The sequence below is a fragment of the Solanum pennellii genome, chromosome 2 (genome assembly GCF_001406875.1).
Source record: "Solanum pennellii chromosome 2, SPENNV200".
NCBI classification, from domain to species: domain Eukaryota; kingdom Viridiplantae; phylum Streptophyta; class Magnoliopsida; order Solanales; family Solanaceae; genus Solanum; species Solanum pennellii.
The window spans coordinates 56154179-56173912 of NC_028638.1; the positions used below are offsets into that span (position 1 = coordinate 56154179).

The window sequence follows — 19734 nt, forward strand, 5'->3', positions numbered from 1 at the left end:
TGTATATGTAGAAAATAATGGTTGACGCCTAAATTTAGGCTATAGATAATAGAGGGTGAAATTTTGTGTGATACGACTCGTTTTTCTTTAGGCTTCAGTTCAATGGTTGAGTTAGAACATGATAAAAAAACTCTATGAATAAGAATACTTTTATTACATTTATTTATCTTCTTTTACGGATATTCAAGAATAATCCTGTATAGTAAATATACGCATCAACTAAAGATCGTAGGAATTTATGTCCGAAATTTCAGAGAAACATTTATACTATATTAAGATCTTATTACTCCTGAACTTATTTTATAAGTAATTTTCTATTCCTTTTTGGCCTATGTGACACTAGCTTGAAAAAAAAGTCAATCAGCGTTGGATCCAAGGGGTAGAAGATTATTAATAAAATATGTTCAGGGGTAATAGAACCTTAGTATAGTATAAGTGTGTCTCTGAGATTTCGGGCATAGGTTGAGGGGTACTTATTCATTATCCCAAGGTTTTAAATAAAAATAACGAATACCTTATTTTTAAAAATTACTATCTGAAACAAATTGAGAACCAACTGTTAGACGAAGATTTATACTAGTAATCATTTTGGAGAAGAGATTGGCTGAATCTTGAGCTCCATGGCCTATCAAAGATTTCAGTTGGCAGTCATTCTGATTCAAACCAATGGAGGCTAGATCCTATTTCCACAGCCTCAGCATCCAGTATAAATTGATTTGCTTCTGACTGTGTCAAGTTTGCTAGTAATCTATGCAACTCAACTCTTATTTCATCATACTGTGGATGTGTGTGATCACAAGAAGAGAACACATGAGTATTGTTCAGAACTTCTAACCAGCTTAAACCAGGATCTTTTTCCAACGTAAGTACCCTTATCTTTCTCCTAATCTCAGAAACACCGCCCCATCTACCAGTTGAAGCAAATAAATTGGAAAGCAGTACATTTGTTGCACTGTCTTCTGCATCCATCCCCAAAACCTGCTTCGCAACACGTATTCCTATTATCTGGTTTCCTTTACTTACACAGGAGCTCAGTAAAATTCTCCATAATTGAAGACATTCAACTCCAAAGGGTGATTCCATTATAACATTTTCAGCTTCCTCCAGCAATCCAGCTCGACTCAACAAAGTGATCATGCAGGAGTAATGCTTCAGGCTTGGTTTTAAGCCATTTTCTTTCATTTTATTCCAGAAATATATACCATGGTTGACCAAACCACAGTGGCTACATGCTGCAAGCAGAGAGATAAATGTTACATGATCTGGTTTTAGGCCGTGTTGTAAAATATCATTGAACATCTTAAATGCCTCCTCTGCCTTCCCATGGTAACCATATGCACCAAGCATTGAGTTCCAGCATATTAGATTAGGCATGGTGACACTGGAAAACATAAGCTCTGCAGCTGCAAGGTTTCCAATTTTAGCATACATATCAACCAGACTCCCACAAACGGTCATGTCAGCACTATAGCCTGTTTTGGCAGCCAGGGAATGAATCACTTCACCCTGCCTCATAGTTACCACTTCAGCACACACGCTTAAGGCACTGGTAAGAGTAAATTCATCAGCCTTGTGGCCTTCCTGTAACATGTCATGGAACAATCTAATAGAGTTCTCAGCATTACCGATCCTACAATGTCCAGCAATCATTTCAGTCCAAAGGACAACATCCTTGTCGAGGATATTAATGAAAACCTTTTGAGCAGACTCAACTTCCCCATTGCAAAAGTACATTGATATAAGTGTGCTTGCAACAAATACACTTACACTGAGCCCCACCTTCTCAACTTGGCCATGAAGTGGTATCCCACACTCAGCTGCTGGCAATGCTCCTGCAGCAGAAATTGTAGCTGCAAATGTATATTCATCAGGGGTGAAGTGAGAAGATTGTCCAAATTGGATGAAGATCCTCATTGCCTTCTCTCCATCTCCATTTGTTGCGTACCCCGATAACATTGAATTCCAAGAAACTAAATCTGGCTTCTTCATTTTTCTGAAGATTCTCAAAGCTGTTTCACTATCACCACAACTAGAATACATGTCGAGCATGGCATTATACAAGGGCAAATCAGGTGCAGTCCCTGAAACAATCACTTTGGAGTGAATCAATTTCCCAGAAAGATGGTCTCTTAACCTGCTACAAGCACTCAACAATGTCGTATAAGTGAAATTCGTAGGAACAACTCCAGTCCTCAACATGGTGCCAAACAGCTGAAGGCCTTCCACGGTCTTACCATTTTCCAAATACCCAAAGAATAGAGTATTCCAAGCCACGGAATCTTTATCATACATGTAGCAAAAAACTTTCTCTGCACAATCCAAAACTCCACAATTTAAGTACATCCCAAGAACAGAGGTTTGAACGCACACATCGTATAAAAATCCAAACTTTATACACTGGGAGTGAAGCATAGAGCCTAATACCTGATTCTTGATACCTGAACACGCATTTAAAAGACTAGTAAAAGTTAACCCATTCGGTCTTAGGCTCTCACTTTGCAATTGAGCAAGCAAATGGAAAGTCCAACGGGCAAGGTGGCGGTATCGAGAATAGGCGGAAATGAGGGCGTTGAATGAGATAACGTTTCTGTCAGGCATTTTGTCGAACAGGATATGTGAGTCTTGGATAGACCCACATCGGGCGTACATGGAGAGAATGTTGTTGAATACATAAGGAGTTCTGGAGGTGGCGGGTACAGAAGTGAGGATGAGGGCATGGAGCTGGCGTGCTTTGCTGATTGAGGTTATGGAGTTGCACTTATTGATGACAAGTGCTGCTATGGAAGAGGCCTCACTCAATGGTGGCATAAGTTGGTAGCTCTTGTCATGGATTACCTACTATTGAAACATAGTGTTCAGTCAATATATTTTGGAGCAATAATAATTACTGTTTAATCAAAATTTTAAAAATGTTTTTTAGAGGTTTTTTTTTTTTTTGGCCAAGCAGCTAAAAAACGACTATTTTGATAAACACTTCTATTAAATATCTTTATAAAAAATTATGTTTGTTTATTTGAGAAGTGTTTTTGTATGTATATATATTTTTGAAACTCCAGATAGTGTGCAACTACTACAACTGTTACCTTTTGGTGAACATTTGTGGTAAATCGATATTGTGTAATAGTCTATTTATCACGTTGGGATGTAAATCGCATTAGTCAAACTCGTTATGTTCAATTTTTTTTTTAAAATAAATACTTTTGAGAGTTTAATACTATTTTTTTAAAATTTTTTGTTTAATTAATTAAGAAGTACATACATATACCACAAAAGAAAAAGAGAAGCGAGTTGCTTCTGAAGGTTGGAAATTATGGCGAAGGAACACTCACGTCTCTGTTCTCTAATTGATCATTACCTCCGTCCTTATACTGTAAGCTCACTCTACTCTTTCGCCGCAACTGATTCTTACTAGCCTCTCTCTATTTTTTTCTTCTTCTTCTCATTGTATAGAAATGGAACTCTACTCCTCTGCAGGAAACTGGGTCTACTTCGGTAACCAAAGAAACGGAGAAAGAACTTTTAGTTGCTCTCTCACAGGTTGTTACTTTATTTACCAATTCTGGGTTTCGTGTTTTGAATTGAGGCAGACTTGATTGATTGAAAAGTCCCTACTTTTAGGTTTATGCAGAAATTAAGCTGTGGATGAAGGAATATGAGTCCGATAACAGCTTTGTAAGAATCTTCCTCTGTGTATCTCTTTGTTGTGGAAATATGATTTTGCTTGGAATTATCTTAGGGTACATTGTTTGTTTGTGTGAATTTATTAGCAGGATATGGAGGGAAATTCTGTTGGTGGAGGTCGAATAATCCCCGAGTCACATGCTGCTAATCATCATTGTTTAACTAATGTTATTCAGGTCTTGGTAGGTCTTTTCAATTCGAATACCCCATTATGATATATGATACACGGGTTCCAATTTTTCAGGTTCTAGTAACCTAAGATTTCATCTCACGCGCATTTGTTGTTTTGTTTGAAATCACTTCTAATTCAACCTGACAACTGTCTTATGATTTCCCATCTGCAGATGGTCGTGGTTGCGATGGAGAATGCATATATGAATCACCTAGTTGGCAATATCCTGGTGGCTGTTTCTGATTTTTTGGTTGAATCTGTATGTCATACGACAGTGCTTCCGCAATCACTACATAGGCAGTTCTTCGTTTTTATATTTTGTGTTTCTTTACAAGTTCTATCTTGCAGGAAAGCTGTTGGGGTGAATATATGAATTTACTGTATCTTTGTGTGGAAATTTCGATTTTTAATGGTCTTTCTTCTATGGGACATAAGATGGAGGTCAAAGACTTGAGTGGGGATCCTTCACCTTCTTCTTTAATGAAGCTCAGCTTGAAAAGTGCAAGTTGGTCAACGGCAGCTGTTATCATGAGAGTTCTACACAATGTACTGAAACATTTGAATCGGGATCTTATTGATCAATTTTTCAACATTTTCTTGGAGGCTACCATTTATTTTATCTCAAATATGCCGTGGAATTTGTTGTCGGAGGTTTACCATGTTCAAGGGGACTCCAATTCAGACCGCTTGCTTCAAATGCAAGAAGAAAAACCGAAGTCAATACTAATATTTCAAGGATACATTCTTCGGTTACTTTGTTCGTTGGTTAAAAGTGGTTGGACAGATGCTGCTGTCATCACTTCAGCAGAGCATCCATTTATTTTTGAAATAAAAAACCTGCTTCCAAGAATACTGTCATCATGCCTTAGTAATGGACAACACTCTGACAATGTTGCGATCTGTCAATATCTTAAATATAAGATGTTGGTATGAATTTCTTCTCAACTCTTTCTCATTCACTAGCATCTGTAGCCGTTCCGTTCAATTCAAGTCCATTTCCTTCTAATACTAAATAATTTGTCTTTTGAGGCAAATCAGGGGGTTCTCTACACCTAGAAGTTCTCTAAATCTCACATCCACTTGCACGGTATTTAATATTAAGAGGGATTTACCCTTCTTTGATGTTGCATTCAGTCTAAAATATTCCAATTAGCCCATTAGGTGGATATGATGAGGGGTTCTTGTTCTTTGCGTTTGCTCTAATAATCATTTTTTCCATTTATGCTCCTTATGTTATTTACAGTGGTGTGATAGTGTGATAGGTATATTTAAAATTTTATTTGAAATATCATGCACCAATGTGATCATTAACTGAGTTGAGTTTGTGGTTGCACTAACTGTCCATTTTACAGATACTCATGATTCGACTTAGTAACCAAATCCATTGGGAGCACTCAATTGTAATTTCGTGGTTGGATCTAATCCACACATACTTTCAAGATGTATTATCCAAACCTATTGAGGGGCAGGAGTTTGTTCTAGATATATATCTCGAAGGTTCGCCATTTGGGGTAATGACATTTGATATGGGGAATAAATGGATTTCATCAAAGCATTTACAACGGCTGTCTATTTTCCTTTTCCTCAAATGTTCCTCTAGTTTGCTGAGCATGAAAGAAACGACTGATCAACATTATGCTTGTAAAAATCTTAAGTCTTGCTCAAGCTTTGACATGAATCCCAAGTGTTGCAGTCGAAGGAAAGCTTTGCTAGAGCTCCATGAGTGGCTCAGAGAGCTTCTCCCTGGTGATTGTTTTATTGACCATGACATGTACTCCGAGAAATGCATGGACTTTGTCTCATCCTTCTTGCAGCTATATATGCAAGAGGTTTGTCCACTTGCTCACAATGACATGTTGCTTTTGACTTGTTCTTTTGTTTCAGGATCTCTATATAAAAATTTTGAATTGACTTTTATAAATTCATGATTATATCTGATTTTCAAGGTCTAATAAGTTTTAGAACTGTTGGTATGAGATTAGCTGGACAATACCTTGTATATGCAGTTGCTTCAGTACTCTGCATCTCTTTGGACTTCCAATGATTAAGAATTGCCTACATTTGGCTTCCAAGCTTTATCTATTAAATTGTTATTATTTTTCAATAACAAAATAGAAGATTGTGAATCGCCTATTTCTTACAAAATGGTTTCTGGCTCGCCTCTAGGTTTTAGTATACTTCCTACTATGAAATTGTGTCCATGGCATAGACCTCTGCTAAAACTTTGTATTTGGTTGATTTGATTCCTGTCCTTGTATGTTAAAGTACCCCAGGATATCTTACTATATGTTTACTGGTCCGGCTGTCTTCACTTTTCTGACTTTCTTTTACTATTGTTAAATTGTAGGACGATATTCTATTTGAAATGCTCTTGCAAATGTTATGCTTGCCATTTTACTCTGAAAAGTGAGTTGAATGTATATTTGCTATTTCTGGAGATGATGTGAAGTTGTATATGGCGGTTGTTTTAGTGCATCATGTTGTATGTAGGTTTACTAATGAAGTGGCTTTATCAGATGATGAAGTGAGAGAGTTTTCTCTGATCTCACACCTTTTTCACCCAATCCATTTCTTTCACCTATTCTTGGCTGGAGTAAGTACAAAACATCCCCTTGTGCATTTCTTTTTTTTTTTCCTCTGCTGTCACGATCAAAATACTGAATTACCCATGCTGAGTAGTTTTGCTATGTTACCGTCCTCTCAGATACACTATGATCATCAAGTTCTTCTTGATTATCTCATCTCAAAAGACACAGGGGCTAGCTCTGCTGAATATCTTTTGAGGTACGTATAAGTTATAACTTTGCATTTTATTTTCTTATATACTATTTGGACATGGCTATAAGATCTATAAGTATCAATATGTAGACTAAGTATGGTGTTTTGACAGGCTCAACCTTTATATGAATAAAGCATACTAGTTCCAAATTTGCAAACCATCTTTTTCTCCCAATATTTAAGTGTAATCAAAATTCGCAAACCATTTTACTCCATGTAAGAAGTTCCAGCTGTACCATGTTTGCATATTCAGAATTACAAGAGTCGTAAGCTCTTCGTAAAACTCTACTCCCTCTGTGTTGGACTAAGCACTGAATTTAAGAAAGAAAGACTTTTGAAACATGTGTTCTAGAACAAGTCGTAAAAATTTGTGTGGTTGCAATTTGTAAATCATATCATTAAGGGTAAAGTGAGAATTTTAAAGTTAAATGGTTTCTAAACATAGAAAGGTGTCGTTCTTGGGATAAACTTAACGAAAGTGTGCCACATAAATTGGGATTAACTTAACGAAAGTGTACCACATGTTCTTCCATTTAAATTAAACATTGCGTATCCATTTCTCTGATAATTGCTTCAAATTTGAATAAAAAATTCAATTTCAGAGAAAGGCGACAACATTAGCCCTTCTTAAACAAAATATGTTGACTTTATCCATGTATGATGTTGCAATTAAATTTGTTCCTGCATCCTCATAGGTGTCTGCGTAAGGTAAGTGATTCTTGGAACATATTTATCGAATTTTCATGGAGCAGAAAATGTCGAAGCAGAAAAAGGAAAAAGTTTTCAGCAGATGATCATAACTCTATGGGAGAGATAACACTTGTGTCGAGTTGTATTAGTGGAGATACTTTACCACCTGACTCCAAACGCAAGAAAGCCTACGGATGTCACAATGAGGACTATGTAACTCAGATGTCACCGTTTGAATGCGCAAGGAACTGCCTTTTTCAACTTAAAGCATCTATTGAAAGCCTTCACCAAAAGAACCTGTTTCCTTATAATCCAATAGTGCTACTACGTCGGTATGTACGTTTGACACATTTGGGGTTTTCATTAGTTTCTATTGTATTCTGGAGATTGCATCACACTCTGGAACTCCATAATATATTTATTATTTCTATGTCATCTTTCCTAATAATAAGAGTTCTTATAATAAGCTGTAAGTTGCTTAAAGTAGGCAAAGTGTTTGTTTGATGTTTAGATTGGGTTCATTGGATGTTCTTCAGAGTTGGGTTAAGCGATTCTTACTTTGATATTTAAGTTTTTATTTGCAATCATTTCATAACTATTTTTCTAGAATCATGCATGCATTTCAAGAACATTCATACCATTGTTCAGTTAGTAGTATCAAGTTGTAGGACGGAAACAGGAGTGCAGTGCATTGTACTCATAATGGCTTGTGATCAAAATTCAAAAGATCACTTGGATCATTAATGATGTTGGGTTTTGAAATATCTGAGGTGAATGTGCTGTAGAATGCAAGTGGATGGTGTGTTTTTTCCTCCCTTTTTATGGGTCAAAATCCAGTGAACACATTTTTACTCTACAAGCTACTATTTATGTTAGTTTGCTGGTTGGCATTTTGTTCTAATTTTGGAGAGACTCTATCAGCGAGTTCTTAATAAGGAGGCATATGTTTGAAATTTTTCAAAAAGCAGAGTTTGTGAAAGAATATTGAGTTTTCGCGAACTCTGTTTTTTGTGAAAGAATTCTGAGTTTTTGTAAACTCTAAACTTTGAGGCAGGAAGTTGTGTTGCCACAATGTCACTAGCCAGACATTACTTCAGGGGGCTAAGTCTTTTCGGGAAAGGAGGGATGGGAGGCCACTGTTGCTACCAGAAATTATCTAATACTCTTCATTGCAGTTTGACGCGATTTCAGGAGATCTGTGGAGATGACAGACCATAATAGCTCGCTTGCTGTTGACCTATCGCCTTGAAATCCATGTTCGATCGTAGTCCACATGCCAACTTGACGTCAGCTAGTTGAAAATGACTGCAACTTGAAAGGGACGATATCTCTGGACTCATTAGAGCAAAATATGGCTTGGATATGAATCCAGTACTAGCATTCTTGACTGCAACTTTTGAGGCGAGTTTTCTGACTTTGACTATGGATATGTGTAACACATTTCTGAACTGAAAGGATGTATATTCTTAGATGTCGACAGGTGCTTTTTAAAAATCTCTCATCAAGTGCCTAGCCAAGGTCAAAGGTTTTAGAGTTGGCAGAATCTGCAAAGCAGTTAGAATAAAACAGTAAGTGGCTGATCTCCATTTAGCTGTTAATTACTGTTAGGAGGTGGTTATGTCTATGTTAGGAGTTAATTAGAATGGAGTACGTGCTAAAGCTAACCAATGCAGCTAGCATCAACCTCTATAAGAGGATTTAAGGTTGATTTGGTTTCAATTTTTGGAATCTGAGATATTTTCTGCTCTGGTGAGAATGTAAACATTTCCAGATTTCATTTTGGATGTATATGAAATCGATCGAGTAGGTTGTAGAAAATTAAGCCTACATGACATTGACAAGATTATTGGTGATATTAACCCTACATGACTAAAAGCCTATGTAGTACAATTTGTTAAACAGAAAGGAAACAACAAAGCAAAAGTTGTTACAATTGAAAAGTAGTAGTACGTTCTACAACAACCCTAAAACTCAAGGTGCATGCATCATGCATGCAGGGCCAGGGAACACAACAGTGCTAGCAGCTGTTCTTGACTTCCAGTCTCCAGAGAACTTCTCGGCAGTTTCCATAAAAAAGAAATAATTGTTGATAATAGGGATCAAATATGTACGGGTCGGTTACGTTGGAATAGGTTAAACAAAAAATAGATAAAATATTCGATTTTCAAACAGATAATAAATGGATTACTACTTCGGAAAGAGTACCCAACTGGCCCAGAGGTTTTGCGTGATAAACACCTTGTACATTTAGGATAAATGGATGATGCAGTATATTTTTTATATATATATATAACCGCTACTTTATAAGACACATATATATTATTTAATCAACAATGGATTATGTAGTCATTGTAGGTGGATTACTACTTGTAAGGACTTTGTTTCAATGCATTCGTTGGGTAGCAATAAGTAAGAGAGGTAACAAAAAACTTCCACCAGGGCCAATTCCCCTTCCGTTGATTGGAAATTTGCATAATATTGTTGGTGATCAGCCTCACAAGTCACTTGCCAGGCTTGCCCAAATATATGGGCTAATGATGAGCCTCAGGATGGGGCAAAGTGGTAATATCTTCAGCAGCAGTGGCAAAACAAGTCTTACAAAAACAAGAATTGGCCTTCTCCAGCAGAACAATTCCAGATGCAATCCGTACCAATAATCACCATAACCTCTCTGTGGTGTTTTTACCTGTTTGCTCTCTATGGAGAAGTACGAGGAAAATCTTGAATTCTAATCTCTTCTCTGGCGACAAGCTTGACGCAACTCAGCATCTCAGGTAAAGGTCGGTTTAATTTGATCAAAATTTATTTAACCTGCCATGTTTTTTTATTTTACTTTTTAGAAGAAAAAAAATGCATTTTTATCCTATATTAGAAGCTTTGATTCTCCCAAACTATATATCCTTAGTCTCCAAATTTGATTTTATATGTTGGAGTTTGTGTTGCAACCCTCGGGTAACTCATTTCATATTAAAATATGTATAAATATTTAGTAGAATTCTTCTTAAAGCAATTACCAAGTCCAAACGTAACTCTTTTAAGTCATAGTCAACAAACATGTACTAGTAGCGAAAATTGATTTTGTGACTTGTAATGTACGTGTTCAGGTCCCAAAAGATGCAAGATTTTATTGGTTATTGCGGCAAGTGTAGCCAAACAGGGGAGTCAGTGAATGTAGGCCAAGCTGCTTTCGAGACCATGGTTAATTTACTTTCCAATACCATTTTTTCCAAGGATGTAGTAGACCCTTATGGAAATTCAGGTAAAGAATTTAAGGATGTTGTCTGGGACGTCATGGAAGAATCTGGTAAGCCCAATTTGTTCGATCATTTCCCCCTGTTAGAAAAGGATTGATCCTCAAGGGATAAGGCGACGCATAGGCAAGCATTCTGATAAGTTGCTACAGCTGATTGGGGGATTGATCGATGAACGATTGGAGCAAAGGAGGAAATCACCAAATGACAGTAGAACAGATTTTCTTGAAGTTATGTTGAATACTAGTGAGGAAGATCCGCAGGTATTCGACAGAAATCATATAGAACTCTTGTGCCTGGTAACTTTTTAATTGCACAGTTGGAGGAATAGACACCTTTTGAGCAATTACTTTCCACAGTGCTCTGTTATGCTTCATTGGGTTCCTTTTAACTTCTTCCATCCATACCTGATAATTATTCATATTGCAGGACCTTTTCATTGCGGGAACGGATACAACTTCAAGTACATTAGAATGGGCAATGGTAGAGGTCATGAGAATACCATACATAACGAATAAAGCTAAAACCGACTTTGCAGATGTTATTGGCAAAGGCAAGATAATCAAAGAAGCCGACATTGTTCGTCTCCCTTATTTGCAGTGCATAGTGAAAGAAACCTTGCGGATGCATCCTCCAGTACCCTTTTTGATTCGCAAGGTTGATCAAGACGTTGAGGCGTGCAGCTATTTTGTCCTGAAAGACTCTCAGGTGTTAGTGAACGTATGGTCAATAGGTCGTGATCCAGCTACATGGAGGATCCTCTCACATTTAAGCCTAGAGATTTTGGAGTTCGAAAATGGATGTCTGTGGCCAAGATTTTGAACTCATTCCATTTGGTGCTGGTAGAAGAATTTGCCCGGGATTAACTTTAGCAACAGCGAAATTATCTACAATTTTGGGCTCATTGTTTAAACTATTTGATTGGAAAGCTGAAGGTGATATTGCAGCAGAAGAAAGATTTGGATGTAGAAGAAAAGTTTGGCATTACACTTGCGAGATTGCGTCCATTACGAGCTGTCCCTATTTCGCTTTAAACGTCGGCATGTTATTATTGTTGTATTCATCTCTCTTTTAAATAAGGGTACTATTGACTATTGTCTTTTGTATTTGTACACTCTTTTATAGGAGTAATTTTAATTATTGACAGCAGTTATATATTATTATGGTAAAGATAATTTTAAATATCTTCTATATATTTTATCAAAATGGATTTATAATTTACCTGTGAAAGCAAAAATGTCTCAAGTGTGAGAGCATTTATCGCTTATTGATTTCAATCACTTTCATGTATACTAGTGTTTGACAATTCTTTGTGGCACTGAAAATGTCACTATCTCTTCCTTCTAGAATAGAAAAATTTGAAGCTTTATTCACAATAAAGTTAGTGATTAAAACATATGTAATGTCAGTTATTTAACAATTTTTTTGTTTTGGATTGATTGTTATTACTCTTTTTACTATTGAATGAATTGCTTCTTTTATTTTTATTTCTATATATACTTAATAATCGAACTAAATCATATTGTAATCGATAACAATCAAATCAATAAATATATATTACATATGATTTAGTTTGATTTTGATTATTTAAAATCAATTAAATTAATTTGATTTTAATTTTAATATTAACTAATAACCTATTCAAATCAACCCAGAACAACCCAACTTCCAAGGCTCATTTGTTGCGGTAACTCACCTTCCATGTAGATGGTTTGAAACTGTATCATGTACAGAGTTGTACACGTTTCTTCTTTCTCTTGCTATGCTAATCATTAAATTGATAATTATGGAACAAAATAAATCTTGAAAAAGAAAGTGGATGAAGTGAAGGGAAAGTGAGAGAATAGAACATGTGTGAATTAAATGACTCACCTATGGTATATAAATAATGAATGTTTTTATAAAAAGTACTCCCTCTATTCAATACTTTATTTGATGTCCAATAATATTTTATTTATTTTATAAAATTAATAAAATAACTTAACATTAGTTTCTACTTTATTTATGAAATTAATTTAAGTCATTTTTATTATATTTTAAAGATATTGTATTTATTTTATTTGAATAATGATATAGTAAAATTATACTTATATTTATAATTTCTTAAATACGTAAAAATAATAATAAACAAGTATTACTTAGACAAAAAGAAAGTATAAAAGTTTCAGATAATTTTAAAATAATTAAAAATTTCCAAAATGAGATTTGGCTGGAGTATTTTTTTTTTCTAGTACTTGAAAACTTAATATATTTATCAAATATATTTGTTAAGTTATAGTATTACCGAATTATAAATAGGTTACTATGGGGATGTTCGTGGTTCGATTTAGATCGGTTATTAATTAAAATTAAAATCAAATCAATCTAGTCGGTTTTTCAAATTTCTAAAACAAAACGAAAAAAATAACCATCAATATGATTATTGTCAGTTTGATTCGGTTTGGTTTAATTTTTTTGGTTTAATCCATTTGAAAGTAATAATTTTTTTAACGATATACGTATCTTAATAAACACAAACACCAAGTACATGAACAATCTACAAAAAAACTAATTTTGGTTTAGTCAAACAATTAAACAATACTAGAGTTATCATTACACGAAGAAAACGATTCATTTAAGAGAAAATGTTACTATTTTATGTGAAGTACAGTAGGTAAAGACAAAAATAGATTTTTATGGACTTGGATTTGAGATTGTTATACTTGGGCTAAAGTGTTGGGCTTGAGAAAATGGTAAAGTTAAAGACTTAAATTAATTAAAATTTAACAAAATATTTTTTATTTATGTATGAATAATATATAAATAATTATAAAATTTATATATCTAATTTATGGGATTGATTTAGTTATTTTTGCTATTATTTTTTAATAAAACCAAAATCAAATTAAATAATATCAATTTTTCAAATTTAAAAACTAAACTTAATCAAATATCAATTTTTTTAAAAATCAATTTAATTCAAAATGCAATTTGGTTATAGGTCAGCATCAGCCGAAGACGGAGATGATAAGAACAAAACAAAGGTTGTTATAATTGAAAGCAGTAGTACTCCCTCACTTTATTTAGAAAGAACTTTTTTTTTATTAATATTTTATTTTAACGTTTTACTTGGTATATTTAACATAATTTTTATTTAGGAATATAAAATTAAATAACTTTTTTAAAAATTTTTTAGTATCAAATAAACTAGGTCACTAATTTTGAAATTAAGCGAACAATACATATAGGGAAAAGGGATGGTAATGGGCGGGGCGAGGCTGAATGGGTTTAAGGCTATACGGGGCGGGATAAGTTTAAGGTTTTATTGGGAGGGTAGGATGCGATGCGGATTGAAGTGAATTTTTTTAAACTAATGTGAGGCGGCATGAGTTGTGGGTATATGTAATTTTATGTGGCTTCAAACTTAATTTTAATTTTTTACATGTTATAAGAGAGATAGAGCATATTAATTAAAATAATTTCTTTAAAGATAATAAACTATTCATGATAGTAAATGCAAACAACTCAATAAAAAATAATATAATTTCTTACATGTTTCTCAATTGACCTCTAAAAATATTTTTTTAAGTCATTATCCTATTAAATTAATATAACTAAATGAAATGAACTTTTTTGTATGAATTTTATCTTTAATAACAAACTTAACTAGAAAAAGAATATTATAAAAATTATGTATGGCAGATCTATGGGGGACGGATTGAAAAGGAGAGAGACTATTATACTATATGAAATAAATTAAAAATTTTGCGGTTTAAATTCAATTCGCCCACCCTATTGCCATCCCTAAGTACGTAGTACAGCCACCCTAAACCTCAAAGAAGGATTTTGAGATTAATGGTGCATGCAGGGAACACAACCATACGAGAAAAATTGATTTCTTTCACTTTGTAGAGCTTCTCGGCAGTTTCCATAAAAACAAAAGATGGAATAATTGTTGACTGGATTATAGTAGGAGGGACAAATAAATGGAATGGATTAAATATAAACGAGTCGAAATAAGTTAGATAAAGATGAATAAAAAAAAAATAAAATATTTAGATGCTTTTTTAAATAAATGATTACTGATTTTAGCGATATTTTTTTATTTATTATTATTTATAATAATATTATATTAAATCTGTAATATGTGTTAAAAGTAAAATTAAGTATGTAATAATATGTATTATAACTACTTTTAAAAATATATTATGCTTGTTTCATAAGAAGTTGACACATTGTATTATAAGTGTATTAAAATGTGTGATAAATGTATTATCTATCAATAAAGCTTGTATTATGAATGATAAATTATTTTTTGCAATATGAATTAAAAGTGCATTAAAAGTGATACAAGAAAAAAAATATTATTGATATAAATGATAAATATTTTTTTTTATAGTATATTTTTGTAAGTTTTCCAATAAAATATTTCATCTACCTATATTTAATAGGGATAATTAATGGATTAATAACTAAAAGGTAAAATGAACTTAAACTCTCATAATTAATGGATTAAATAACTAAAAGGTTAAATGAACTTAAACTCGCATAAAGGAAGAAATTAAAACAACAAATATGTATTGGCATTTGGCAACATGGATAACATCCATTTTCAAAAATCAATTATCTAACTCATATCTAATGAGTCATTACTTGTTTTCTCAAATTATTTTGTCCGCCCTAAATTATACTCCCTCTTCATTTTATATGATACACTTAATGTTGTTAATCGGTCTAAAAAAGAACAACATACATTTTGATAATTGTTTAATGTTATTATCAACATTTTGCAAGTTCCACTTTCAAGGGGTCGGCTAAAAAAATGTCACTTCATTGTGGTTTGAGTCTCGGTACTTTGATCCATCTCGTATACGACTAATAAAGATGAAGAACTTATTCTGGGTGATTTGGCCTAAAACAGAGTCCGCGTGAAACGGAAAACATACGAGATGAGGGTACAAAAGGGCCCTCTCCCTAAAAAATATCTATTGGAAAGTCTGTGTTTCATTAGTAATTAGTAAATAGTACTGTATGCTGTTGTTACGACTTCTGCTGGTGGAATAAATCTACTAATTGGAGCGTCCACTGTTTATGAGATAAAAGCTCCAATTTCTCTTTCCGCTCGTTGAGAGAACTCTCAATGGATTGGTTTTGGGGAGTCGAGGTGAAAGTAGATGGGGATTGGGGAGGATAAAAGACCTCTTTATCGGAATTGATAAGGCTCAATGCATGTAAGTTCGGCCCAATAGAGTGCTTTTGTCGTTGATGTTCTATCTGATTTCTACGCATTTCACTACTCTTCCAGAAATTCTTTCTGCCCTACTGTACCCCAACTTGGTAGTTTTCGTCACTTGTCCAAGGTTGAGCCCTGAAATTTAACAAACAGACTTAAAAAGCCACCTACAATCTAATCAGGTCCCCTTCCCATGCCTTGTTGATAAGAGGTTAAGTAGTGTAACCAGATCTAAAAAGGGAGAACTTTGACGATTATCTCGTCGTATTCAAACTAGTAGATAAAATACATTCCTTTTTAGCCTAAGGTAGCAACTTATGAATTAATCAACTCTAATCCACAACCGTTGAGTTAATAACTTTGATGGTCACTCAACTATCAATTGTTTTCACAAGAAGTCACTCAACTTTCATTTTTAACTCAAAAGTCACTCATTCTCGGGATAATGTACAAGTACCCTCTCAAGCTGTGCCCGAAATCTCAAAGACATACTTATACTATACTAAGGTCCTATTACCCCCTTGACCTTATTTTATTAATAATTTCTACCCCTTTTAGCCTACGTGATACTATCTCGTGGGCCTAACGCTGATTGACTTTTTTTTTCAAGCTAGTGCCACGTAGGCTGAAAAGGGGTAGAAAATTACTTATAAAATAAGTTCAGGGGGTAATAGAACCTTAGTATAGTATAAGTGTGTCTCTGAAATTTCGGACATAGGTGGAGAGGGGTACTTGTGCATTTTCCCCTCATTCTCCCTAAGAATATAATATTGAACATTTTATTTTACTATTAATTTCCCTAAATCATTCTCCCTTGTCTCCCACATTCTTCTAGTGAATTAATAGTAAAAATAAAATGTTTAATATTATATTTTTAGCGGGTTTGATTAAATGGGCGGATCATTAAATGGTATAAATGGATATATATTTGATTCTTAAAATTTATGTTAATAATTAAAATTTCATGTCACTAAATTTTAATGAAAAAACAATTAAATAGGTTGAGTGTCTTCTGTGCAAAAAAGTCATAGTTGAGTAATTTTTGAGTTGAAAATGGAAATTGAGTGACTTTTTGTGCAAAGAAATCATAGTTGAGTGACTTTTGAGTTGAAAATGAAAGTTGAGTGACTTTCTGCGAAAACAATTGATAGTTGAGTGAGTATCAAAGTTATTAACTCCACAATAGTCACTACTACCTATATTACATCTACAGTGGTAGAGAGTTTATAGACTCTGAGATAAAGAAAGATCAATCCTGAATAAACTTCAACAAGTTCTCATTATAAATCTTTTTACATCCCAGCCCAGGAGTAGGATAAATGGATGTTGCAGTATATATATAACCATAGCCATACTAGAAAATAATATAAGTCACCCAATGGATTATGTAGTCATTATTGTAGGTGGATTACTACTTGCCTGGACTTTGCTTCAATGGATTCATTGGGTAGCAATAAGCAATAGAAGCAACAAAAAACTTCCACCAGGGCCTATTCCCCTTCCATTGATTGGAAATTTGCATAGTATTCTTGGCGATCAACCTCACAAGTCACTTGCTAGGCTTGCCCAAATATATGGGCCAATAATAAGCCTCAGAATGGGGCAAATAACTACAGTGGTAATATCGTCACCAACCGTGGCAAAACAAGTCTTGCAAAAACAGGATTTGGCCTTCTCCAGCAGAACAATCCCAGATGCAATCTGTACCAATAATCACCATCACCTCTCTGTGGTGTTTCTACCTGTTTGCTCTCTATGGAGAAGTATGAGGAAAATCTTGAATTCTAATCTCTTATCCGGCAACAAGCTTGACGCAACTCTGCATCTCAGGTAAAGGTCGGTTTAAATTGATCAAAATAAGTCTAGATATATCCTTATACTCAACTATGAATAATTATGTAATAAAGTCAATTTTATAAAATTACTAAACTTAAAGGCTATTCTATTGTAAAATTACCACCTCAAATTTGATTTTATGTATTTGAGTTTGTGTTGAATCCCTAGAATAACTGAGTTCATATGCATATATCTTTAGTAGACTTGTTAATACATTTACAAAATCAAAATAAAAATGATTAGGTTTATTCGATGAAGTCAAAGTGAACAAACACGTCATTACTCATTAAAATTGATTTTGTGACTTGTTATGTATGTGGTCAGGTCCCAAAAGATGCAAGATTTTATTGGTTATTGCAGCAAGTGTAGTCAAACAGGCGAGTCAGTGAATATAGGCAAAGCTGCTTTCGAGACCATGGTTAATTTACTTTCCAGTACCATTTTTTCTAAGGATGTAGTGGACCCTTATGCAAATTCAGGTAAAGAATTTAAGGATGTGATCAGGGGCATCTTGGAGGAATCTGGTAAGCCCAATTTCGCCGATTATTTTCCCCTCTTGAAAAGGATTGATCCTCAAGGGATAAGGCGACGCACAGGCAAGCATTTCGATAAGCTGCTTCACCAGATTATAAAGGGATTGGTCGATCAACGATTGGATCAAAGGAGGAAATCACCCAATGGCAGTAGAACAGATTTTCTCCAAGTTATGTTGAATACTAGCGAAGAAGATCCGCAGGCAATCAACAGAAATCATATACAACACTTGTGCCTGGTAACTGCTTCACCTTCATTAAGTGCGCAGTTTCAACAATTATTTTCGACTACTTATTTGAGAAAATATAGTATAGTAATTATGTACCTGTAATTTGAATTGTAATACAATGAATTTAGTGCTTAAAACGCTAAAAATCCTGAATTTCCCTCTGTTTATTAGTCATTTGGTACTCTGTTATACCTCATTAGTTTACTTGTAACTTCTTCCTTCATTTAAATATATACCCTATTGCATCCCTGACAGTTACTATTTATATTTCAGGACCTTTTCGTTGCGGGAACGGATACAACTTCAAGTACATTAGAATGGGCAATGGTAGAGGTCATGAGAAAACCATACATAATGAATAAAGCTAAAAGTGAGCTAGCAGATGTTATTGGCAAAGGCACGATAATCGAAGAAGCTGATATTGCTCGTCTCCCTTACTTGCAGTGCATAGTGAAAGAAACCTTGCGGATGCACCCTCCAGTACCCTTTTTGATTCGCAAGGTTGATCAAGACGTCGAGGCGCTCGGCTATTTTGTTCCAAAAGACTCTCAAGTGTTAGTGAACATATGGTCAATAGGTCGTGATCCAGCTACATGGGAGGATCCTCTCACATTTAACCCTGAGAGATTTTTGGATTTGAAAATGGGCGTTCTTGGCCTGGATTTTGAACTCATTCCATTTGGTGCTGGTAGAAGAATTTGTCCAGGATTAACTATGGCGACAACGGTATTATCTACAATGTTGGGTTCGTTGTTGAATTCGTTTGATTGGAAAGCTGAAGGCGAAATTGCAGCTAAAGATTTGGATGTTGAAGAAAAGTTTGGTTTTACACTAGCCAGATCGCGTCCTTTACAAGCTATACCTATTCCGCTTTAAGCGTTGTCATGTAATAATATAATTATTGCTGTATTCTTCTCTCTTTTAAATAAAGGTACTATTGTCTTTTGTATTTGTATAATTTTATCAAATTTCATTTGGTACACTGCTACTGCTTCATTATTGCAATGACGGCTGCCGCATTTGCTCCGTTAGTTTAATCAATTTCGATAAGTCATTGATAAATTTGATAAATTAAGTTTCAATCGTTAACCATACTGGCTGTGATGGCTTAATCAGTTTTTTGTTTGTGTGAATCTATTTTTTAATTTTTTTTAAAAAATAAAATAAAAGTGGTGTTCCTTGTATCCACGATAGTTTGGAAAATTTTAGTTTCAAAGTTTGACTAACTTATTTTTTATTTTGAATTTTTAGTATCTTATAATGAAATAGTAATTTTGAGTCATATATTTAGTAGTTTAATCATGAACATAATATAAAAAATTACTATTTATTTGTGATGTGAATTGTTTTT

The 19734-nt window shown here is 34.2% G+C and overlaps 4 protein-coding genes across 10 annotated transcripts; 3 read left to right on the plus strand and 1 right to left on the minus strand.

Moving 5' to 3' along the window:
• Window positions 1-493: 493 nt before the first annotated feature.
• Window positions 494-3125, minus strand: LOC107010309 (pentatricopeptide repeat-containing protein At3g50420). Its single transcript, XM_015209584.2, has one exon. The coding sequence runs from the start codon at window positions 2806-2808 to the stop codon at window positions 649-651; it is 2160 nt and encodes a 719-aa protein (XP_015065070.1). The 5' UTR covers window positions 2809-3125; the 3' UTR covers window positions 494-648.
• A 102-nt stretch (window positions 3126-3227) lies between these two features.
• LOC107010310 lies at window positions 3228-10798 on the plus strand. 7 transcript variants are annotated; one of them, XM_027914835.1, is made up of 14 exons: window positions 3229-3370; window positions 3475-3537; window positions 3619-3672; window positions 3768-3863; window positions 4026-4112; window positions 4202-4780; window positions 5206-5682; window positions 6201-6259; window positions 6344-6446; window positions 6558-6637; window positions 7327-8889; window positions 9668-9739; window positions 9834-10101; window positions 10426-10798. In XM_027914835.1, exons 1-11 carry the CDS (start codon window positions 3311-3313, stop codon window positions 7823-7825), a joined length of 2157 nt encoding a protein of 718 aa, XP_027770636.1. In that variant the 5' UTR covers window positions 3229-3310; the 3' UTR covers window positions 7826-8889; window positions 9668-9739; window positions 9834-10101; window positions 10426-10798. The 7 variants fall into 7 exon arrangements, with proteins under 7 accessions (XP_027770640.1, XP_027770636.1, XP_015065071.1 ...); XM_015209585.2 differs by having other exon boundaries at window positions 7327-7653; window positions 8497-8889; window positions 9668-10101; XM_027914839.1 differs by having other exon boundaries at window positions 3228-3370; window positions 7384-8889; window positions 9668-10101.
• Window positions 9655-11606, plus strand: LOC107010317 (geraniol 8-hydroxylase-like). The gene is made up of 6 exons (XM_027914228.1): window positions 9655-9968; window positions 10030-10095; window positions 10426-10519; window positions 10662-10835; window positions 11002-11292; window positions 11508-11606. Exons 1-6 carry the CDS (start codon window positions 9655-9657, stop codon window positions 11604-11606), a joined length of 1038 nt encoding a protein of 345 aa, XP_027770029.1.
• Window positions 11607-16840: 5234 nt separating this feature from the next.
• On the plus strand, window positions 16841-19341 carry LOC107010312 (geraniol 8-hydroxylase-like). Its single transcript, XM_015209589.2, has 3 exons — window positions 16841-17614; window positions 17945-18392; window positions 18657-19341. The coding sequence occupies exons 1-3, from the start codon at window positions 17163-17165 to the stop codon at window positions 19257-19259; spliced, it is 1503 nt and encodes a 500-aa protein (XP_015065075.1). The 5' UTR covers window positions 16841-17162; the 3' UTR covers window positions 19260-19341.
• Window positions 19342-19734: the final 393 nt, after the last annotated feature.

Coding starts and splice junctions, on each gene's coding strand:
- LOC107010309 (XM_015209584.2), bottom strand. CDS start 2,808: ATGCCACCATTGAGTGAGGCCTCTTCCATAGCAGCACTTGTCATCAAT.
- LOC107010310 (XM_027914834.1), top strand. CDS start 3,311: ATGGCGAAGGAACACTCACGTCTCTGTTCTCTAATTGATCATTACCTC. Junction 4,781..5,205: donor ATCTTAAATATAAGATGTTG/GTATGAATTTCT, acceptor TCCATTTTACAG/ATACTCATGATTCGACTTAG. Junction 5,683..6,200: donor TGCAGCTATATATGCAAGAG/GTTTGTCCACTT, acceptor GTTAAATTGTAG/GACGATATTCTATTTGAAAT.
- LOC107010317 (XM_027914228.1), top strand. CDS start 9,655: ATGGATTATGTAGTCATTGTAGGTGGATTACTACTTGTAAGGACTTTG. Junction 10,836..11,001: donor CTAGTGAGGAAGATCCGCAG/GTATTCGACAGA, acceptor TTCATATTGCAG/GACCTTTTCATTGCGGGAAC. Junction 11,293..11,507: donor ACTCTCAGGTGTTAGTGAAC/GTATGGTCAATA, acceptor GGAAAGCTGAAG/GTGATATTGCAGCAGAAGAA.
- LOC107010312 (XM_015209589.2), top strand. CDS start 17,163: ATGGATTATGTAGTCATTATTGTAGGTGGATTACTACTTGCCTGGACT. Junction 17,615..17,944: donor GACGCAACTCTGCATCTCAG/GTAAAGGTCGGT, acceptor GTATGTGGTCAG/GTCCCAAAAGATGCAAGATT. Junction 18,393..18,656: donor ATATACAACACTTGTGCCTG/GTAACTGCTTCA, acceptor TTTATATTTCAG/GACCTTTTCGTTGCGGGAAC.